This window comes from Oreochromis niloticus, linkage group LG5, assembly GCF_001858045.2.
Source record: "Oreochromis niloticus isolate F11D_XX linkage group LG5, O_niloticus_UMD_NMBU, whole genome shotgun sequence".
Classification (NCBI taxonomy): domain Eukaryota; kingdom Metazoa; phylum Chordata; class Actinopteri; order Cichliformes; family Cichlidae; genus Oreochromis; species Oreochromis niloticus.
Genome location: NC_031970.2, coordinates 22839883 through 22861934, shown reverse-complemented (window position 1 = coordinate 22861934; position 22052 = coordinate 22839883). Strand labels below are relative to the sequence as shown.

At 40.0% G+C, this 22052-nt stretch overlaps 2 protein-coding genes across 4 annotated transcripts; one reads left to right on the top strand and one right to left on the bottom strand.

Annotated features, from left to right (window-relative positions):
- The first annotated feature begins 1021 nt into the window (after nt 1-1021).
- Nucleotides 1022-6910, top strand: arpc4 (actin related protein 2/3 complex, subunit 4). Its single transcript, XM_003441455.4, has 6 exons — nt 1022-1174; nt 3841-3959; nt 4064-4175; nt 4290-4385; nt 6097-6267; nt 6367-6910. Exons 1-6 carry the CDS (start codon nt 1172-1174, stop codon nt 6370-6372), a joined length of 507 nt encoding a protein of 168 aa, XP_003441503.1. The 5' UTR covers nt 1022-1171; the 3' UTR covers nt 6373-6910.
- pfkfb4b (6-phosphofructo-2-kinase/fructose-2,6-biphosphatase 4b) lies at nt 6517-21978 on the bottom strand. 3 transcript variants are annotated; one of them, XM_005469531.4, is made up of 14 exons: nt 21821-21978; nt 13893-14009; nt 13712-13808; nt 13330-13396; nt 13158-13232; nt 13011-13067; nt 12416-12537; nt 11795-12002; nt 11553-11699; nt 11353-11457; nt 11122-11251; nt 10950-11012; nt 10587-10651; nt 6517-7997 (listed from the first exon to the last, which is right to left on the bottom strand). In XM_005469531.4, the coding sequence occupies exons 1-14, from the start codon at nt 21861-21863 to the stop codon at nt 7938-7940; spliced, it is 1356 nt and encodes a 451-aa protein (XP_005469588.2). In that variant the 5' UTR covers nt 21864-21978; the 3' UTR covers nt 6517-7937. The 3 variants fall into 3 exon arrangements, with proteins under 3 accessions (XP_005469588.2, XP_003441502.1, XP_019214459.1); XM_003441454.5 differs by lacking the exon at nt 21821-21978 and adding an exon at nt 15771-16030; XM_019358914.2 differs by lacking the exon at nt 6517-7997 and adding an exon at nt 8691-9771.
- Nucleotides 21979-22052: the final 74 nt, after the last annotated feature.

Genomic DNA, 22052 nt, shown 5'->3' with positions numbered 1-22052 from the left:
GGCCCTTCTTGTTATGAGGCAACAGTGCTAATCACTGCATCACCATGCCTGTGAAGATGAATTTTCTGTCTCTATTTAGCTCAGTAACAGATTCGTAACCTGTCTATGGTGTACCCTGCTTTTTGCCCTATAACAGCTGGGATAGGCTCCAGTCCCTCCTGCCACCCTGAACTGGATAATCAGATGAAAATGGATGGATGGGTACAAAACAATAAAAAGTTAGAAAAATAGCAATAGGTTCCCCTAACTTTAAAGAAAAAATGGGAATCACCCAGAATAACTGCTAACATGTTGGAATGGCCTTATACAACAGAGCAATGCATCCTGTTGCAGACAGGCCTCGCTCACATAAAAGCATTTCTATTTATCCATGTTCAAAATAGGCATAGGGCTTACTAAAGTGTGTGTCACTGAGCAGTACTATGCAGTACTGCGTAGTACCAGAACTCTCAAACTCTGAAAATATAGAATTGGAAATGAAAAGCAGAGCAAGAATACCAGAAAAAGCAGTAACACCTGCAGGCTCTTCAGGCGTTACTGACAACCGCAAAAGCTGCATTCCAGTTAGGTGAGCAATTATAGCTGCTTTACTGGAATGACTTACCATTTAAGGAAACTAAAACATGATCACTAGCTGGGATTTGAACAAACAGCTTGTAGTACAAGGGGTCATATATAGACAGAGAACTGGAAGGGGCATGTATGGAGGTGTGGTCCCACTCCTGAAATTCAGATATATCATCTCCATTTCCATTTCACATTACGGTGCATTATAATATTGGTAGACGTTAATTAGCTTTAATAGACACTCATTTTACTTTCCTTTTTAACTTAATAGTTTCGACATACATGAAAACCTGAAAGGTGAGGTTTGTTGTATTAACTAATTATCGTGGAAAGTTCAGATTTGCAAATCAATGGTGATTAATTTCAAGTCGTGACAAACTGCTCATGATACACTTCTACATAAGTAATGATACACTTACTTTATAAGTTATAAGTATCAATATCCATACATGGTATCGGCCATACTGGCCCTGTATTTGCTTGGTTACGGATCGACAGTATCGTCACAGCGGCGGCAGCAGCGGATGATTTCCGGGATATTTACGGAAGAGGCTCCGTTAGTGCAGCTACTTCCGCCTTTAGCCGCCTCTCCTGACACTGAGAAATGGTAAGAGAAATTAGACATATGTGCTTATGAAACGACATAGCTGAACAGTCGTACATATTCGGCGTTGTGGGTTTTGGGTTTGTAGCCGTTCGTTAACTGAAAATGCACCCATAAACGGATTTTGTTACTCCCCATTTGTGACACTTAGAGTAGCTAGGTGACCGGATAGCTAACAGGCTAATTTTAGCCAGCTAGTTTCCTTGCTAAAAGAAAAGGCAGATTGCTGTTTAGTTATAGTTCATGCTGAGGGTGAGAACAGATAGGTCCTTACTCTGTAGTAATATTAATTGTTAAATAGCGTACAGTGCTGTTTACGGTGTTGAAAAGGGAGGGTTGCGTCTCGCGAGCTGGTTGTCACAGCTGACCTGATGATATGTTTGATAAGGAGAGATTTAGGGTGGAGGTGCTGCACCCTCTGGAGCTTATGTAAAAAATATCTTATTGCTAAGCCATGTTGCATATATGAATAAAAGCTTTTAACATTTTTATTTGTCTGACTGACTTTTGAACGGCATGTAGCAACACTCAGCGGACACTTTATTAGGCACACTTTTGCTAGTTTGCTTCAGATGTGTCTTAAATGTTAATAGCACAGATTGAACAAGGTGCTGGAAACATTCATCACAGATTTTGGGCCATGTTGGCACGATGGCATCACACAGTTGCTGCAGATTTCTTGATTGCATGTTCGTGATCCAAGCCTTCCATTACACCGCATCAGAAAGGTGCTCTACTGGATTCATATCTGATCTCTCGCCATGTTCACAAAACCAGTTTTAGAAGTTCTGAGCTAGGAAACATGGTGTCTTATCATGCTCGAAGCAGTCATCAGAAGATGGGTACACTGTATACAACAATACGTGGGTGCTCAGTTGGTGACAAGAGAATATCCTCATGCCATCACGCCACCAATGACGCCAGGCTGAATGGATCCATGCTCTCATGTAGTTTACCTCAAATGTTGATGCTACCATCTGACTGTTGACACCGTCAGCAGCAATTGAGACTCATCAAACCTGGTAAAGCTTTTCCAGTCTACTGTTGTCCAATTTTGGAGAACGTTTTTTTGAGTCACTGTTGCCTTCCTATTAGCTTGAAGCACTGTGGCCAGTCACCTGACGTCTGGCATCAGCAAAGCATTTTCACCCTGAGAACTGCAGCTCACTGTATATTTCTTTTTTTTGGACCATTTTCTGTAAACCCTAGAGATGGATGTGTGGGGAAATCTCAGTCAATCAGCAGTTTCTGAAATACTCTCTTAAAACCTCCTTTCTTCCCCACTCAGATGCTCAGTTTGAACTTGAGCAAATTGCTCGACCAGGTCTACAATGACTAAATGCACAGAGTTGCTGCCATGTCAGTTGCTCCATTAACGAGGAGCACAGGTGTACCTAATAAAGTGACCAATGAGTGTATGCTGCATTGTGATATTGATGACTTTGATTTATGTATGTGATCAGAGGATAAAGTGAACAAAGTCATTACCAGTTTTTGGCGGTTTAAAAAAAATCCTCTCGTAATATTCACAGACGCTTACAATATAAAATAAAAACATGTTTGATGAGGGTCCCTTAAAAATGTCATTAAACAGTATGTATCTCATTATGGGCTAACTCGCCAACTGAAAATCCTACTTTGGTTTTCAACTGGGTTTAGATCTGGTGAGTGCAAATGCCACAACATATGAATCACATCATTTTTAATACTGAGCAAACAATTCAGCCCTTTCATGCTCTTTGGATGGAGCCACAGTCATCCCCGAAAACCCCCACCCCAACCATGTTAAGAATGTTTTCTTGGTGTACACATACATATGGTTAAAGATGACTCACTTGACCACATCCATTCTAATCTCTCACAATTTATTTCTAATAAATGGTAAATGGCCTGTATTTATATAGCGCTTTTATGGTCCCTAAGGACCCCAAAGCGCTCTACATATCCAGTCATTCACCCATTCACGCACACATTCATAAGGGGTGAAATGCTCATTAACCCTACTATAACATCTGTCTGTCACATCACATTGTCATTTAACTATGGGAAGTTGCTAAATTGCAGCTGCTGACAACTTCCTTTTTGTGGATGTTTTTACAGTAGATACTGTGGGGAATCAGAAATTCTTTTATTCCTACTATATAATCTGCATTATTATGATTGCATTAAGAACATGTTTTACAGCATTGTTTATCAGTAATATTGTTTACAGGGTTCATATTGCATTGAATATGTTTGTCATCACATTCATTCTATTCACAGGTTTAGTTCATTTTATACACATTGCATATCTGTGCTTGTTTAGAGTTGATGTTCTATCTTTTTAGATGCAAATCATGCAGGGTACCAGTGTTACAACAGCTGCATGTATTATGTTGGTTTCCCCCTTTATTGATTGAGATTTTATATATCTTTTACACCAACATCAGTAGTGGGTTTTTTGGTGGTTTGTTTCTCCTGTTATGGATTGCTTTATTTTGGTGTTAATGACAGGACTGCATTTTGAGTTGACATACCTTTGGAACATAAGCAAGTATTGCAAGCAGGAGAAATTGTATGAAACACTCATGACCTCTTATTGTCCAGTCAGACTTGGCTGTACCTGGGAATAGACAGACATGGTTAAGAAAATATTCTCTTGGTTTTTTTTCTTTGATTTTCACTCTCAGACAGCAACGTTGCGCCCGTATCTCAACGCTGTGCGTGCCACACTGCAGGCCGCCCTGTGCCTGGAGAATTTCTCCTCACAAGTGGTGGAGAGACACAACAAGCCAGAGGTGGAAGTGAGGTGAGCCTAGCAACAGCGTAAAACTTGAAGGAGTTTAACATGACAATGTCCATGGACCTATAGTGTTAATAAGTCTGTGTGTGTGTTTCTCTGGTTCTTTTTAGGAGCAGTAAAGAGTTGCTCCTCCAGCCTGTAATCATCAGCCGTAATGACAAAGAGAAGGTTCTGATCGAAGGCTCCATCAACTCTGTCAGAGTCAGCATCGCTGTCAAGCAGGTGAATGCAGACCCTGATTTAGACCAGATGTTAGTTTTTAATATGCTCATGTAAACGTCACAGCTGTCTATAATGCCCATTATTATTTTTAATTAATTAACTAATTTGTTCTAGGCCGATGAGATTGAGAAGATTCTGTGCCATAAGTTCATGCGCTTCATGATGATGAGAGCGGAGAACTTCTTCATCCTAAGGAGGAAACCAGTGGAGGTTGGTGGCCTGGGAAAATGCATCAGTCACACTTAAATGGTTCCTATTAGAGGTGTTGGGCATTTTGTTGCCACTGACGATAATGATAATATTTAAAAAATGAAAAAAATGTTTTAAATTCTGCAACTTTCTACACATATTTTATTAGAATTCATTTGCCTAAAGAAACAAAAGACAACGTTAAATTTAACCGACATCGTTATTATTGTTATTATTACTATTATTACTAGTAATAATATTATCATCAGTACATACATACAATACATCAGTATTGTTTAGTCAGGGGATTTTAGTCAGTTGGTAGGTGGTTGCTGGGCAACATGGTGCCATTATGTCATTCATAATTTTGTGTATATAAATGAGATGTTAGTATTGTGAAATTAAACTGATGCAATGCCTATAACATGTTATAGGTGCATAAATGCCACAAATGGGTCATTTTGAACATGATAAATGTGCAAAAATACAGAAAATCGTATGATAGGTCATTGCACAGACTGTCCTGTAATTATGAAAGATAATGTTTTCTTAATTTACTGTGAACTTTCCTGTCATTTAATTGTTTATCTTTTCGTTAAGTATTTTTATGTAGTATGAAAGGGGTGGGCAGTGTTCATCAAGAGGAAAATTAAAAAAAAATAAAAATAAATTTAAAGTAAAATTTATGAAAATACAGTTAAAAGTTCAAACTTTTATGAACCTTCAAGTAGAGCAGGGCGATATGGCCCAAAAAATTTTATTACGATATATATTTGAAAATTTGCGATAACAATATAACTGACGATATAATTGATGCGAGACAAAATACAACTCCACAACTTTACTAGCGCAAAAAACCCCCATCCATTTATTTTCACTTAAACAAGCAGCTGTTTATGTTTATGTGCATTAAAGCTATATAAAAATTTAACAGTGCAAATGCAAATTCCTTGCTGAAAGTTTAACCAAAAGGCATTTCCAGTAGAAATGGGCTGACATATCCTGAGCATAACCATGTATAATATCCACTGAAGTTAAAAAGAAGTGCTTTGCAACATTAAACTGCAGGGACCTGAAGCGGATGGAGTTTAGGACCCAGATTACTCCCAGATTTACGAGCACCGTAGTCGAACAAATACGGCAATAATGATGGCCTGCTTGCATGTTCTACAAAAAAAATGTGCTTTGTTATGTATCTGACGGACAAACACCAAACCAGTTCCACATCACTGAAGTTGCACTATTTTTACAAACCAATTCTGGTTCATCCGTTTCACTCCACAATCCGCTTTCCCCCTTCTCATTCTCCGTTGCCGCCGTGCTTTTTCGGCCATGTGCGTATGAAAACAAAGGCACTGCGCATGCACGTTTTACCCATATTCTATCACGATAGTTCATTTTCTTATCGTTGCCTAACATTGTACCGGTATTACCGTGAACGGTATAATATGGCCCAGCCCTACCTTCAAGTGTCATAAACATTATTAAACACAAAAACTTTATATAGTTATGTAGGTAGCAACATGTTCTTGAACATTGCTTTAGGTTAAAGTATCAGCTGCCATTTTACCTCCAGTGTTTTCCACAAATAAAAGATAAAGTTTAGTTGCAAATAACAGGCTCATTGATTCAAGTATTGAGTTATATTAGTTTTTGAGCTCAACAGCATTCAGTTCAAGTGAATGTGGTGATGAGATCATCATTAACATTACTGTTCTCTTTAATTTCACAGGGCTATGACATCAGCTTTCTCATCACCAATTTCCACACAGAACAGATGTACAAGCATAAACTAGTGGACTTTGTCATTCATTTCATGGAGGAAATTGACAAGGAGATCAGTGAAATGAAGCTGTCTGTCAACGCCAGGGCTCGTATCGTCGCTGAGGAGTTCCTCAAAAATGTGAGTCTCAGTAATTATTTCACATGCAAAACTTTATATAAAGATGACCAAGAGTTAAAATATGATTTTCATTGCTTTTTTTTTTTTCTTCTGTTGCAGTTCTGAGAACGAGGAAACTCGGAAAAATGCATTCCTTTTGCAATCTTGGCCATCACTGTGGAGCGTTCACATCAGAGGAGACAAACTATGATCAGCCAATAAAAGCTGAGCTACATAAGACGTGCAGTAATGATGTACAGGCCAATGAGCTTTTAGCCTTTAAACTTAAATTCCTTCTGTGCTCAGAAATGTTGATGGTTGTACATAATGAACATTTATGCGCGAAACATTCATTTCTGCCTTGAACATAACGAGTCAGGGCAGGTCCTTAAAAAGATTTATCAATATTCATGAGCACAGGCTAATATGGATCTTTTTTTCAGATAATTTAATTTTTTTTTTAAATATATAGACAATATATATACTATATGCATATTAATTTCCTTTTACTGTTTTGTTACAACAGACTTCAACCCATGAATGCAATCAATTAGATAATGATTCTTGCTTTAGTTCACAAGTACACAGACGAGTCTGTCGTCGATGAAACATGAATACATTTGCTGGCAATGAAGACGAATAAAAAACCCCAATATGCTTTGTATTTTCTGTGATCTCTGTTCAGTCTTTAAACACAACTCCACAGTTTTCTTTACAAGAAACATTCAAATTTATTGAGGTCTAACAGCTGGAAACAGAAAAGGCATTTTGGGTTATTTTTTTTCCCCCAATATAGTAATATAAGCCATTACCCCACAAAAAGTATAATACACGTGGTTTTACACACAAATTTAACAAACATGCATGTACAGTTTTCACAGTTTTGTTATACTCTTTTTCATTTGTGAAGGTTAGAGTGAGGCCAAAAATGCTTTTAGTAACAGGCTTTCAACTTTTGTCTTATATACAAATAGCTTTTGGTTTCATCATGATTACAACAATGGAAGTGCTTCATTTCGGATTTTTAGCGTATCGACTTACATTTTTGAGAAAACACGCTACATGCATTTAATATCTCAACCCCCCTAATGTTTTTTCAGGAGGGGTGGGTTGCTCACTGTTAAATTTCTGGAGTGATTTCATTTATAACACCGAGAGCAGTCACGGCACGTTGTTCCATTTAGTTAAAAAAAAAAAAATGAAATGTTAACAGCCAAGAAAAGGAAAACACTTAAAAAGCAATTTGTGATTAGTGTCCTCGATCTTTTTCTGGTGTTTTTTTTTTTTTTTCCTTCTCTTTCTTCATATAAAAACACCTTCAGAAACGAACAACGGGCCCATATGGCAGTATACACAATGCCAATGAAATATTAAATATCATCATGGAAGACAATGATTAAAGTTAATATTTTTGCACCTTTAACAAGGTGCACATATAAAAAAAAAAAAAAAATTCACATCTGCCTTTTGTTGCCCTCCCCCAAAGAGAGTCAAGCTACTGTACGATTAAAATAAATGTATAAAATGGAGGACGTTTAGTGAAAGTGCTTTACAGTGAGAGTGTAAAAAGATGTCTCTGAGACAGGCAAAAAGCTGCCTCATTCAGCAGCTGAGCAGCACCGTCAATGCTGTTCAGAAGTCCTAAAAGAACAGTCAGATGAGGTCTCGGCTGGGACGGGAAGTGGAGGAGTTTAGAAGTGAGCAGGGACTGTCTGCAGAGCGTCTTCGGTGCTGCGCTGCACATTCACATTCTGGAAGAGGGACGAGAGTAAAAAACTGAGTTACATTTAGTCTTACATTAATTCACTTGTTCATTAATTACCTGATTTCCATATTCAGTATAAGAATGAGCCATCGTCTCATGAGGTGGTACTAGCAGACCTTGTGAGTGCTGCTACAGTGATTCTTAATGACATTTAAAAAAATCTGTTTAAACTGTTGATTTCAAATAATTAAAACATATTCCAGAGGCCTTTAGAGCTATGAAATTACTAAAGCCAAACAGATTTTTAATCTGTGTTAAAAGGGCGTTACAGAAGCTAGCATTTAATTCTACAAGTATTGATACACGGCTTAATTATTTATAACTAATTCTGTATCACACTCAATCACCAGAGCACGACTGATGTCAGATTTGTTAATACTGATATTTGGTTATTTAAAAACCTGATATTCATATACACTGACAGATACTTTTGTAATGTGTAGTTATTTATTCAGCCTGGCTGCTCAGATCAGCTAGTTGTTATTTGTGGCCTTCCAAATGTGTGTTGCTATCAGGGAAGCTGCAGAGTGCCCTCTGGTGGAGACACCATGCATAAATTATACTACAGCAACACTCAATTTACATTTTTCAGCTGTTATAAATGTCAGCGGTAACACATCGCCAAACGGCTAATATCAGCCCGCTGATCAAACATCTACCCACACCCCACTGACATGTATGACTTAAAGTCAGTTTTCTGCGTTAAGTGTAATCACTTTGTGTAATTTAGCTTTGACAAAATAAACACTTTGACCAAAAGAGTAGTGTGATAAACAAACTTATTTATTTTTATCTAGATTTTTATGTGTACAATGTGTAAGACTCAACACAGTTGAGAAGAAATTAAATCAAAGTCTTTTTTGTATCCAACACCAAGTTAACATTAACGCTGATTTTATAGTAAAACAACTTATTGGTTCTATTGGAGGTTCGACATGTTCACTTTGGTAGCATAGACACAAAGCCTAGATCGCAACAGTGAAACTGTGACTCATTTTAGAAGCAGCAAAAATGTTGAGATTTAAAGCAACAGTCTCCATCACATAGTTAAGAAAACAAGCTACATTATGCATAAAATACACGTCTATAAATAATGAATGTAAATACAAATCAGCCACAATCAGAAATAAATTAATTTTTTGAAATGCCATTAAAACAACTTAAAAACACTGATGGAGTGCCCCTGTTATTTTTCCTCATTGTGTTCACACACATGCTACATATTTAAACCTAAGACAATAACACAGAATGGGTCGACTTCAGTCAGTGAGACCAGAAACAGAATCAATGCTGAGGTGTAGGAGTTCACTTGTGTTCAGTAAAATGACACATAAACCAGAACTAAAAACATCATGTACTGAGAAAATTGATTTAAAACAAAGTTAAAAATGTACTTCACAGCATGAAACGTGCAATTTCTGTTCTTTTTTTTTGTTTGACTAGCATACATATACCCTTTACTTACTCTGACACTATCAACCACCTGCCTAACTCCAAACACAACGTTTCACACAACCACAGTCTAACACAAAGCTATTGGTACATGTTCATGAGCACGCACAGATGATTGATTTATTCTAAAACAGCCATCTGAGCATGCAGCTCTTACTAAGATGGCAAACCTGAGGAAAAAATCAAAGTCATAGTTGATGAGAAAAGAGGTAGAAATGTCATTAATAAGCGACTTCACAGTTGTTTTGATTGCTGTCAGGGATCACTGGAGGACGGACAGTGAACGTGTGAGTGAAAGCTTACATTCTCTGTGAGATAAGAAGAAACAGACAGATTAGCACTGACTGCTAGGCCTGAGTGAGAGCTACAGTAAATGTTGGAATAGGTGTTGTGCCTCTCGAGAGACCAAAGCCCTGTAATACGAAACAGGACTGGTTAACCCTGGGTTTTCTCTAATATGAAGGTGGTTCACTTCTTACAGGAATACATCCTCCTGAGAACCGAGGAAAAATTCATCTTCACATTGAAGTTTTGGAGCTAAAAGCAGAGATATCAATGGAAAGCCCAAGATGTCCTCTATTTAGTACATCAGGACTTATTAGGATAGCTCAAATAAATCAAAAGATATAGACCAAAATCAAATATCCTTTACAGAGGAGATAAATGAATAGGCTGGTTCTCAGCAGGATATCGCCACGGTAACCTGTGCTCTGAGATTAGATATCAGCAGATACAAAATTACAGCCTACTGACAGATCAATTCTCTGGATTCTCCATTCAGATCCCTCAGACCCCTGTTTGTACTGTGAAATGAGTATCAGCAATACATACAGACACAAATTTATTCTAAATCCTAAAACCTTATACTGAACCTGCACACAGACTAACCCAAACTTTAAATTCTATTTTTATATTAATTCTTTTCTCTAAAGAGTGTGAAACACCACCAAGTCTGCAGCTTAGAGAATCTAAACATTTGTAATAATGTTGCCTGAGTATGATTTGTTTCGTTGAATATTATTTGTTGTCGTGGTCCCTATGAGGGAGCCTCCTGACTGAGTTGTGGGTCACAGGGTGAAAACGCAGTGAGGTCAAAGGTCTGAGTGCTGCTGGTGACACCTACCTCTGGTCTGTCTCTTTGTGTGTTTACAGCATCCACACTTAAACAGAAAGACTCCACTTCACATCCTGCGTGAAAGCAAACAGTAGTTACTTCTAATACAGAAATTTTCCTTTTAAATATACTAAATAAATAGAATATTTATAATATTATGTTCACGCCCACTGGCAAGCCATTTTTAATATCTCAGGTGTTTTATTTTGGTAAACATTTTCATAATATTTATCTTAAAGTTTACATCTAACTGCTTTTGATACAAGTCAAAACAAGATGAAATTTTGTTTCCAATGATAAAACAAGAATAGAATTTAAGGATTCATTTATAACTGTGCACATGTTAGCAGCTTTTTAACTTACAGAACTTACCATAAGCCACTGGGGTCAACTTCAGTACTGTGTGCAAAGGGCACTTAAGATAAGGCAATTCATCTGTGGTGACAGAAAGTTATAATAAGTTTCAGGGTCAGACTTTAAAAAGCATACTCTGATGGTAAGGTAAAAAAAAAAATTCAAATTGCCTACTTTGAGTCCTTCTTACCTGCAGTCTTGTCCAGGAAATATGCAAGAAGACAGCGCAAGACTGCCTGGTGACAAATCACCAGAACGTTCTCCTGTCTCTCCAGCTCCATGATCACGGGCTCCAGCCGCTGAACCAGGTCTTCATAAGACTGAAGGAGGGTTGCAGATCAGTCACACTCTCAACAGTTTTTAAAACTCAAACAACCAAAAAACAACTAAAAAGTCCTTAAAAAAGAAGTTTTATGCTCACCTCTCCTTTCGGATAGCGATACCGGTATTTGTCTTGGTCTCTCAGGGCAAACTCCAGAGGGTAACGCTCTTGGATTTCCTCGTACATCATCTCCTCACACACGCCCTGTGGAAAGAGAGGAGGAAACATGTTCAGCATTTATGCAAATGTTTCCACAAAGGCTTTTGCACAGAAGTAAGGAAAACTTGAGGTGGACATACAGCGTCGATTTCATTGAGAGATTTCCACTGTTCGTACGACACTCCAAGGATCTCCGCGGTCTGGATTGTCCTCTTCATCTGACTCGTCCACACTTTAAGATTTTTGATGTTTTGCTCCTGGAGGAAATTCCTCAGACGTTTGGCAAACTGGAATGCAAGAGAGCACCACAGAAGGATGCATTAGATCAACTCGGTGATTTGAAACATATGTGCATATTTTCTCTACATGCACAGACACTGACCTCTTTTCCTCTGTCAGACAAGCCCGAGTCTCCTCCGATGCGTCCCTTGATGTTGAGGTCGCTCTCACCGTGGCGACAGAGGTAGATGGAGCGCGGTGTGATGTGGATGTTCATCAAGTAGTAGACAATTCGGCTTTGGACGTGGTCAACGACGCGGTTCACCAGGTAACGACGGCCCACGTCCATTATCTTTATGTAGGACAGATCCCTGAAACGAGACGTTCTGTTAATCCACCTGTGAGCTTGAACTGATTTCATCCACTCTACTGATGGGTGCACGCTGTGAGAGGGTAGGCTATCCTAAAATTTAACCCTCTCATGTAACTGCAGCTATGACCTAACTAGCAGATGTGCAGCTGATAAAGACAGAAACCCGCTCCATTGTGAAAAGAAGCAAAACAAGCCTAGATACAAGATGGAGGTAAAATGTGCAAAATGCAAAAAAATTAAATAAATCTAGCTCCATTTGTTTTCATGACTGAAAGAAGAACTGCATCCCTGTGTCAAAGCCTACTATTCAACATCTACATACATCAAACCTAATGTTTAACCCAAAGTTTAACTCTTGTTGCAAAAAATACAGCTAAAAATCCAGCGCTTTCATGTTTTGTATGTCGTCACCTATCGAGAACCTCATCCAGAGGCTGGTAGGATGACTCATAACACTTTATTCTCTTCATGAAGTCCTTGATGGCCTCATCTGAGTTGCAGTCAATGTAGTCTGGGTTTCCCAGCTTAACTTGCTACAAAGAGGAAACACAAGGAGAGGATGTGAGTAGATGAAACCAGGAAGGGGAAGTTTGCTGCCTCGTGCTGCTTTAAGTCTTGGTCTGCAACCTCAGTGAAGTCCTTCCTAATTAGTTTAAAGTCTCAGTAGCAAGGTTCAAGACTCATTCGCAACAACTAAACAACCATTCATACGAGCATCCTTGTTTTCTGAGTCCCATCCACACCCCGATCATGATGTGTGTTTTCAAAAACACCATGACAGCAGCACTCTAAAAAGCTCAACATGAAGCTTCAAAACTGAAAATCACTAACCAACTGGTGATGCTACAGCAGCTACATCCATCTTTCATACAAAGTCTATGTCTGCAATTCAGTTCTGATGAATTTTAAAGTTAAAATAAGCAGCCAGTGTTTGGGGAGGTATATCAGAAATTTTAAAAGTCCTGTTTTGATTCTACTGGATTCAATGAAAGGAGACAAAGCTTACCACTATATTTTGGGCAATGACCTCTGGGTCTTCACACACAGACTCCACGAAAAATACCTGAAATGACAAGAAAATACAGTTAACTTTGAGGTCGCCAATCCAACTTTTAAAAAAGAAAAAGAGAGTACCATCTTGCTTTAAACATACCCTGTATCCATTCTGCTCAGCAAACATGATGATGGTCTTTCTTCTGTCTCTTGTTGTATTAGTGGCATCAAAGACCTGAAACAACATGGAAAAACAAGCGTTATGCAGCCGTTCTGTGTGCTTATGTGTTCTAGGATTACAGCAGACGTCAGGCACAGAATGAAGGACTCACCGCAACCTGTCCTCCTTCGACGCTCAGGTACTGCCGCACATCATTAAGAGCTGACAAAGCGCACTGACTGTGGAAAGACACGAGAGAGATTTTTACATTTCAGATTTGTACTGGGATTATTCTAGACTTTGTGGTCAGTCTTTGTTGCATTCTTTTTTACATCATGAAAGAAAAACGTATCATTTTATACATAAAACCAAGCTGTAGCGGTTAATGCATGTGCCAACGATAGCTGAAAGCTACCAGGTTTTCAATCTGACCGATCAACCCAGCAGGTAATTTCGCAGCTGAGCCCCTCCTCTCCTCACCACATGGGTGAAGTCTGGTGGAATGGTTGGAATGAGACTTTGCATGACATCCAGAAAACCATGTGCAGACTCACCGTCTGATTTTTAGGCCTTCTTCATTGTCTGGACGGAAAAACTCAAAGGACTTGTAGATTTTCAGGCACTCCCTCCGGTACTGGCCAACATTGAACTCTGTTCAGAGGAGACGACTGTGTTGTTTACACAGAGCAATGTTGGTCTTCACTTTATGCATGATTTTAAGGAAGTGGCTCCTACCTTTCGTTGGCACGCCTATCCAGTTTAGGTAGCGTGTGAGCTTCTTTGAAATGTAGGTTTTCCCTCGGGCTGGAAGTCCAACTGTCACAATGAGGGTCGGGCAGTTTGTCATGCACACTGAGAGAGACGGAGAGACAAAAGAAACTAAATTTGAATGCTTTTCACATGTGTAATTTGGTGATCAACAATAATTAGCACTAATTAGTCTAGAGGGCAGCACGGTGGCACGGTGGTTAGCACTGTTGCCGCACAGCAAGAAGGTCCTGAGTTCAATTCCACCATCAGGCCGGGTCTTTCTGTGTGGAGTTTGCATGTTCTCCCCGTGTTTGCGTGGGTTCCCGCCGGGTACTCCGGCTTCCTCCCACCGTCCAAAGACATGCAGCTTGTGGGGATAGGTTAATTGGATAATCGAAATTGTCACTAGGTGTGAATGTGCGAGTGAGTGTGAATGGTTGTCTGTCCCTGTGTGTTGGCCCTGCGATAGACTGGCGACCTGTCCAGGGTGTACCCCGCCTCTCGCCCTATGACAGCTGGGAGAGGCTCCAGCGCCCCCCGCGACCCTGAAAAGGAAAGCGAATGGATGGATGGATAGTCTAGAGGGCTTTTTTGGAGAAAAAAAAACTTTTTGTAACAGTTATATGCACTGCTACAGAATAAAGATGAGGTAAAACAATGAGACTGCTTAAAAATGCAAGCCACGTGCTTCAGACTAAAATCCTTCATGTGCATTTTATATTCGCTGGGCTCTATGAGAGCTGGGGGCCAGCTCCGACATGTCTGAGACAGGCCGAGATCAAGAAAAAGTGAAAAAATTACAATTAAAAGTGCAGCTAAAAACAAGGCTGTGAGGAGCACATAAATTCAGACAGCAGAACAGAAGCCTACATGTTTCCTTAATAGCTAACCAGAAGCACATGCTGATTAATTAGGTGGAAAAATGCCAGGTTTGTGCTCTGCAGTCGCAACAACAACTACACTACAAAGGTCTGCTTGTTACAGCCCCAAACAAGTGTTTAAATTGCTATTTGTTAGCCTAGTGATTATGTTTTCTCATTGTTAGATTATAAATGCTCTTTTGGGGGACTGTTTTATTAGTAGTTATAAAAGTCCCTTCAGCATTTTAAATTCTACAGCAATTAAAGACTTAAACTAGCAATTTCCGTTTTTCTTCTGTTACTAATTACTTTTTTGTTGTTATTTGCTTGTATAGTAAAAAAAACAAACAACCCCCCCCCCCCCCCCCCAGCTTATGCAAAAAGAAAAACATCCATAGGAATATCTTTAAGTACTAAGACACTCCCACACATCAAATACGTTGGAGATAAGGAAATTTAGACTGATGTCTAAGGAGACTCGTGCAGCATAATATTATTACATGGTCATTGATAAGATAACGTGTGTTATGCCAAAACTGGACTGGACTAGCTGTAGCTTTTTTTTTTTTTAACTAAAACCACCTCTGAGGAAGATAGAGACTGACTCAGCAAAAAAAAAAAAAAAAAAAATAAGAGAGAAAATCAGACACAAAACCAAGCACCCGGGTCACATTAAAGAACAGCTGCCCAGTGTTACACCTACAAGACAAATAAGGCGCGTTGGCTATAAGCAGTAGACCTGTGTAACCGGATGCTAAGCTGATTCAGAATCCCACTCCCTGCATGTGATGTCAGGAGAAATATGGACCAGACAAGATGCGCCTAATGCAACATAACCGAGCACGCAAACAGCCGTGCGTAATTAAGCTCAAACACAAATCTGACCATTAAACGTGCAAAACAGAACAAAAATGAGAGACCAGAGACGAGATCATATCCACAGATGAGCGAAATCGCATCTCCGACACATCCTTTGCGCACTTGACGACCTGCTGCATCTTACCGCGTCTATGAACGATGTGGCCGTTTTTGCACGGCATCCATATCTTCCTGAGCGGGTTCTGGGTGAGCTCCCGCGGGTAAGCCTCCACCATAAACTCTTGGTTGTCTATCATCCTGGTTGTTGGGTCATTTACGTTACCCTCCTGAAAACAAACTGAGGCGGTGGGCTTCAGTCTGGCACTGAAATTCTGCAGAGGGATAGATGTCACATATCAGCTGAGGTTTCCCCATTACCGTAAGGACTGGAGACTGAGCGCAACGGAAAGCCAGGGAGGGAAGGAAACAAAATGTCCCGGTACAGGATGTAACGATACCTCAGACGTTTTTTTTCCCCATGTCAGCGTCAATTAATGTCTTTACATATTTCGCGTGACAGTATTATCCCAGGTGCTTACTTAAAAACTTCCACCGTGATTTTACGTATGTTAGTCTGATTAAGAGCCACAACTGAGTTTGAATTAAAATGCAATTGTGTTAATAACATACAAAATACTCCAAAGACATTATAATGTTTAACCAGATAATACTCAGTCAAGCTAATAAATTCACTCCAGGGTCATATAAAGTTCAATCCTTTTTTGACAATTTTGTGTTTTAAAGTCTTGTGAAGCCTTTTTCTTAGCGTCTTGTGCTGAAAATATCACAAACATCCAACATCTGTTAAAAAAAAATAAAATAAGCAAAACATCTTCCACGAAAACGCGACTGTTTACAAGTTGCCGTAATAACTCGTGAAATACGCACTTACGATTCGAAGACGCTAAGAGAAAAACAAGTTTTAGGCTGTTCACATGAAGCACACATGGGCAGTGAATGCAGCAAGAAATTGAGCCAATCAGAAATGGAGCGAGACGCCCAGCAGCCAATAGCAGAGGCGCATGGGCAGGAAAGAAGGGCATGCTGACTACTGGGAGCTCAGCTCAACATCACCGTGAAAACCATGGAAGCCTCAGCTTTACACGACCCAGTCACGGGCCTCACTGATCACACATGCTTCATGTGGCAAAAGTTGCCAGCAAAGTAAGACACAGCAGAAACTCCCGTCTGATAGATGTAAATATTTTTTTAAACAAACAATGAAACTGATCAATAAATACACACACACACACGAGTATAGTGTATAGTATAGTATTAAGTATAGTGTTTGACAAATTATAGTAGTTTATTTTCACTGTTATATAAAATGATATAAGAAAAGCCTAGGGGTTTCTGAATAAAAACGATAAGAAAATAAAATAAAAAGTGCGGAGAATAACAATAGCTATCTTCATTTTTACTTTTTAAAACACACATTTGCAAATAGCTTTACAGTCTGTCTAAAAATACGCATTTAAGACATGTAGCCACCCCAACATATAGTACATAAACACGATTCAAGCATAAGTGATTACTTAATCAAAGTAACAAACCAGGGATTTAAGGAAACGGTTACCTGTGAAAAACGAGTTCTCAGCAGTTGTTTTAAACAAAACACTAATTCAGCCAAACTGATATAAAGAGGAAGGCTTTTCCAAAGTTTAAGCCCCACAACTTCAAAAGTGTAGTCGCCTCTGGATTTAAAATAAGAGCGTGAAAAAGTTAAACAAGAGAGGCCGACGGCTGGAATAAGGCCTTAGCAGTTGTACATATAGGCAGGAGACTGACTCTTTACTGAGTGACAGTAAAGACTAAGCTTGACAAGGATGAGCTTGAAGACAGGAAAATAACTCCAAGATTAGCTGAGGATTTGATAATGCTGGCAGAGGGTCCAATGAGTCCAAAGTCGAACACAAGCAATTCAGTTTTGCCAGACAATTTAAAGCCATCCAATTAACAATAGTAGTGAAACAGTCACTGAGGTAGGATTCGCTGCTGAGCTGTGTAAAGTTACCATAGCTACAGTAAGAAATACAACAAAAGGCACTAAGTAGATGGCCCAGGGGTAACATATGTAGTAAAAAAATACAAAATATCATACAGCAACAGTCCAATACTCATATGTCCACTTCAGCTCAGTGCTAACACAGAGACAGACATTATTGTGTTATGCTGAAAAAATAAGTTTGTTGTCTTAAAAACATAAATACATAAAAGCTACAGCAAGTATGTAACAACGTAACAAATTCCTGTTCAAAGAGGATGATAAGTTTATTCTCATCAGGTCGAAGTAATCGAAAATAGTGAGGAGAAATTAAAAATGCATCTAAACCAAGAGCTCGGGTCTGAGGAGGATAACTTACTTACACATCGTCACATTTCATAATCACTAACTTCCAAATGTTTTAGGCTTTTCTCGGTGTTTTTCAAAAAAAGCAGATTAATTTTCTGTTAGGTAAATCAGTGTGAATCAGTTATTTGCTCCCACTTGTAGTAAAGTCTACCATGCATCATAAATAAACTGAATTCACAGCTGGGTAAAAGTCAAGTCAGAAGCCACAATGTGTTTGCTTGACAGTTTTTATGACTCAAACAATAAATGGGAACTTGTGAGAAAATGCAGACGGCAGCACAAACCTGCAGAGGCAGGAAAAGATCAATCCTGCAGCCCCAGATTAAACTCAGTGACAAATTTAGATCAGCAGAAGACTCAAATATCACTTTTAAGTAATAACTGAGTCATGTCACTTCAACAACATCTTGTAATCATCGGTTATCCTCAATGCTGACAAGCCCAAACATAATACCAAGGTTCTGACACCAGAGGGCGCTGTGCTTCAACAAAGCAGGCCCTACAATGAGAACAAATCTGTAAGGAGACGTTTATGGCGTCACCAGAGGTCATTAGGCAAAAGGTCAGCAGGCAGGGGTGTTGAGAGCAGTCAGCATGTCAGCAGCACTAATCCCATCAGCCTTTCACTTCAGGGCTTCAGGAAATCAACAGACATGCTCAAACGTTTGGCTTTCTAAGCAAATAACAGCACTCAAGCATGCCTACAGGCTAAGGAGGTTTTTAGGGACAGTAAAAGTTATTCTTCAACCACTCAGAGGCTGAGTTCTTGGAAAGTTTGCATCAGTTTAATCTCAAGAATGCCACAAACAACACAAGTGACATATCTGATAAACGAAAATTATAAATCAATAACAAATACATAATGTCCAGTAACGACTATATAAACTAGTCTTTAAATTCATCCTGCTAAAATACAGCATCTAATGATCTGCAATGACCCCAGTCATTTGACCTTTTCAATATAATCCTTAACAAACTCTTTGTATGTATGTATGAATATAAGGTGTATGTACAAGTTCTATGTCTAATCCTCTGGTTTCATAATTTCTTCCACAAAAAACATCTCAGAAAAGCTCTAAATGAAAAGTATCTGGATTTGAAACTCTCTGTTCATGTGGGCTGCAGACGAGAGCAGATGGCAGTCCTGTTTCTGGGCCACTATGATCCTACTTTCCCTAAATATAGGCTTCGACCCGCAGCATCATTTAGAGGAATATGTAACAGATTCCAATCTAATGTGGGCTAAAGTTCAACCCGAAGCTACACAGCCAGTGCCAAACAGCAGCCTCTATAACCCATATTTCAGCTGGATTGCTTCGGTTTGAGAACACTTTCTTTCTGTCTTCTTGCTCGAAGCAGCTTGTTTGGGATGGCTTTGAAATCTGTTAAATAGACATGAAACCGTCCTGCAAACAGAATATGATCCAAATTAAGAGCGATGGAATAAAGATGACCTGGCCCATTTTCAATCCCTGTGGCTGAGGCATTCCCTGATTTCTTTCCTCCCTCAGACAGACTCCAACACCACCATCTTTGGGCTTGCTGTATTGGTAGTCTTTGTTCTGCTCTGTAGCTCGTGGTGAGCTTGCAGGTTCTGGGTAGAGTTTCCCCTCCTGCACCAGCACAACAAGGACTATTATAGATATCTGCAATCCAACACGGTGGAGTCTGAGTTGGTGAAGCAATAAAGCCTTTTGACTGTTTCTGCTTTTCGAATATGCTGCCAATGAATCTTTTGTCAATTAACATAGATTAAAAGAGTAATATTTTTGTAACCAATCTGTATGAATGGTGTGACCCAGAATCATTTTGCCGGTTCATACTTAATTAAACAGTGTAGAGAACAACAGAGGAGACGTTTCATCCGGGGGTGATTAACAAAGACCAAGTAAGGCACAACAAAAACACCTCCAACGACCTTGAGATTGAAATCTCCCACATGCAAAAACAGCAGCTAGATCAGAGCACCGTGGAGCTGCACACTCAGTGCATAAACATGACACAGCCTCAGCCTTGCATGAAGCCTTTGCTGCGAGTCTGTGTGAGCGGGTGAACTTTCACCTAGATATAGAGCAGACGGAGAGAGGGAGGGCAGGAGGGAGAGGGAAGTGCGGGGAGAGTGAGAACAAGCCTTTAAGAAGGGACTAGAGGGATTTAGAGTCACAATCTGGAGGATATGAAAATGTCTAAATATAAAGATTTTTTTTTCAAACTGTATTTTATTACAGAGAGAAGGATGGTGAAAGAAGGCAGTCTTACTGCAGCGTCTGAGGCAACCTCTGAGCCAGGGAGATGAATATCCTGCAGGAGTTACAGCTATTGTGGCTAAACATAATGATATAATCTGTTAAGGCTCTGCTGCACATGCTGGAACATATTCCTAGCCAATCTGCAGTTATAACCACATATTGGTGCTCATGACTAAGCTAACTCAGTGCCTTTCCAACCCTCCACTCCGAGTAGCAGTGATTATTGTTAAACAGCAAGGGCAGCTTAATATGCACATCAGCTGCCATCGCCACACTAAACAGCCCCCTCAGTATAAACAGATCAGCTGCACACAGATAGACTGACTCCAGTATGATTTTCCTGTTTTTCTGCCCAGCCCCACCTCTCTCTGTGTACTCTGTGTCTGTGCATAATAAGGACAGCCAGTAAAGCACGTCTCCTCACCAGTGCAGCCTGAGCTCTGTTCATCCCTCGTACACCTGCCACAGCAGCTCAGGCTGCACACATTTAAACCTCCGTGACCACAGCTGCGAAAAAGAACAGCAGGAAATCTGTGTACCTGCCTGCATGGTGTCTTATGCAATATTAAACAGACTCATCGGGATACATAACTAATAGAATTACATAAGCGCCTATAATAACTAAAACGTTGTATTATATGGGACATAGCATTAGAGCTAGGCCAAGTGCTGCTGTTATGCACAAATGCAAATGAGTCATGGAGGAACAAGAACAGCAAGCAGAAGTAAACAGAGTAGTAAGCAGTGAGTGACAAAACCTGAGCGGCTGTTTAGACTTTGAAATCTCTCTCAGTCCTTGTGCACCATCCCCTGCTGCACAGCACATGTAAATAAAATGACTTTACAGGAGGTGCTTTTGGAAATCAAAAGATGCTTATAAAGATCCACACGTCTCTGGTGTAACAGCAAGAGTAAAGTTTCCTTATAACTGGGTAGATACAATGGATTAAAAACTTATGAAGCCACGTGGGAGAGGACAAAGCTACCCGGAGGTCATAGTGAACGCAAGAAGAGCCAGAAGTTCTCCTTTTACCAGTATGCTCATAATTATCTCCTAACCATCAACTTTTTCAAGTTTGAGCAGTGCCAGATCAACGACCAGCTCCAGAAATGTATCAAATATTCCCGAATCACAGCCCAGGCAGTAATAGGGATGAGTCTGGGGCGTGATGTTTGACACATAACTACTATGACCCTGTGATAACAGTGTTTACACGTCTCTGCTCTCTTTCCCATGGCTGTCAGCTGCGTGCAGCTAGCTAAGCAACAGCTGCAGCCATTCTGCAGGAGGCTGCTGCAAAAGCGCTTAAAAAGTAACAAAAATCCATTATTTACTGCAACACATCTGAAAGCAGCCGTCTTTCACATATTTCCCAGCCTTGCCCCGCAGTCTGCCTCCCTCGTTTGCACGGCAGAAAGCGCTGACAGCTCCGGAGCAAGCCTACGTGACACACACTTGTTTACTTCATCCGCCCGTTAGCCCAGCTGCTCGCGTACAGCACACTCTGTACTCTGTGCCAGCGAAGACTCGCAGCAACGTCACGTACAAAAGAGCAAATAAAGAAAAATAAAAGACAGGACTCAGCGTCCTACCTGGCCTCTCCTGCGCGTTTCGCAGAGTGTAGGAGCCTCTCATGGTCCCCGTTTTAAAAGCCTCTTTTTCCCAGCTTGGTGAGCGCAGTACGCTTAGAGCAGCTCGGCCAGTCAAATGAATGAAGCGACTCAGTCTGCGGGAGCGTGCGCACACCCACCTCTCTGCGTTAGCGCTCATCCACTTTCATCCCCACCTCTCCACGAAAACGGACTTCTAAGAATGCCTTAACCC

Bases quoted from the DNA above. Each gene is read 5' to 3' on its own strand.
- arpc4 (XM_003441455.4), top strand. The intron at 3,960-4,063 runs GTGAGCCTAGCA...GGTTCTTTTTAG, and splicing joins AAGCCAGAGGTGGAAGTGAG to GAGCAGTAAAGAGTTGCTCC. The intron at 4,176-4,289 runs GTGAATGCAGAC...AATTTGTTCTAG, and splicing joins TCAGCATCGCTGTCAAGCAG to GCCGATGAGATTGAGAAGAT.
- pfkfb4b (XM_003441454.5), bottom strand. From the start codon at position 15,882: ATGATAGACAACCAAGAGTTTATGGTGGAGGCTTACCCGCGGGAGCTC. The intron at 13,809-13,892 runs GTAGGAGCCACT...TCCTCTGAACAG, and splicing joins GATAGGCGTGCCAACGAAAG to AGTTCAATGTTGGCCAGTAC. The intron at 11,252-11,352 runs GTGAGCATAAAA...ACCCTCCTTCAG, and splicing joins ATCGCTATCCGAAAGGAGAG to TCTTATGAAGACCTGGTTCA.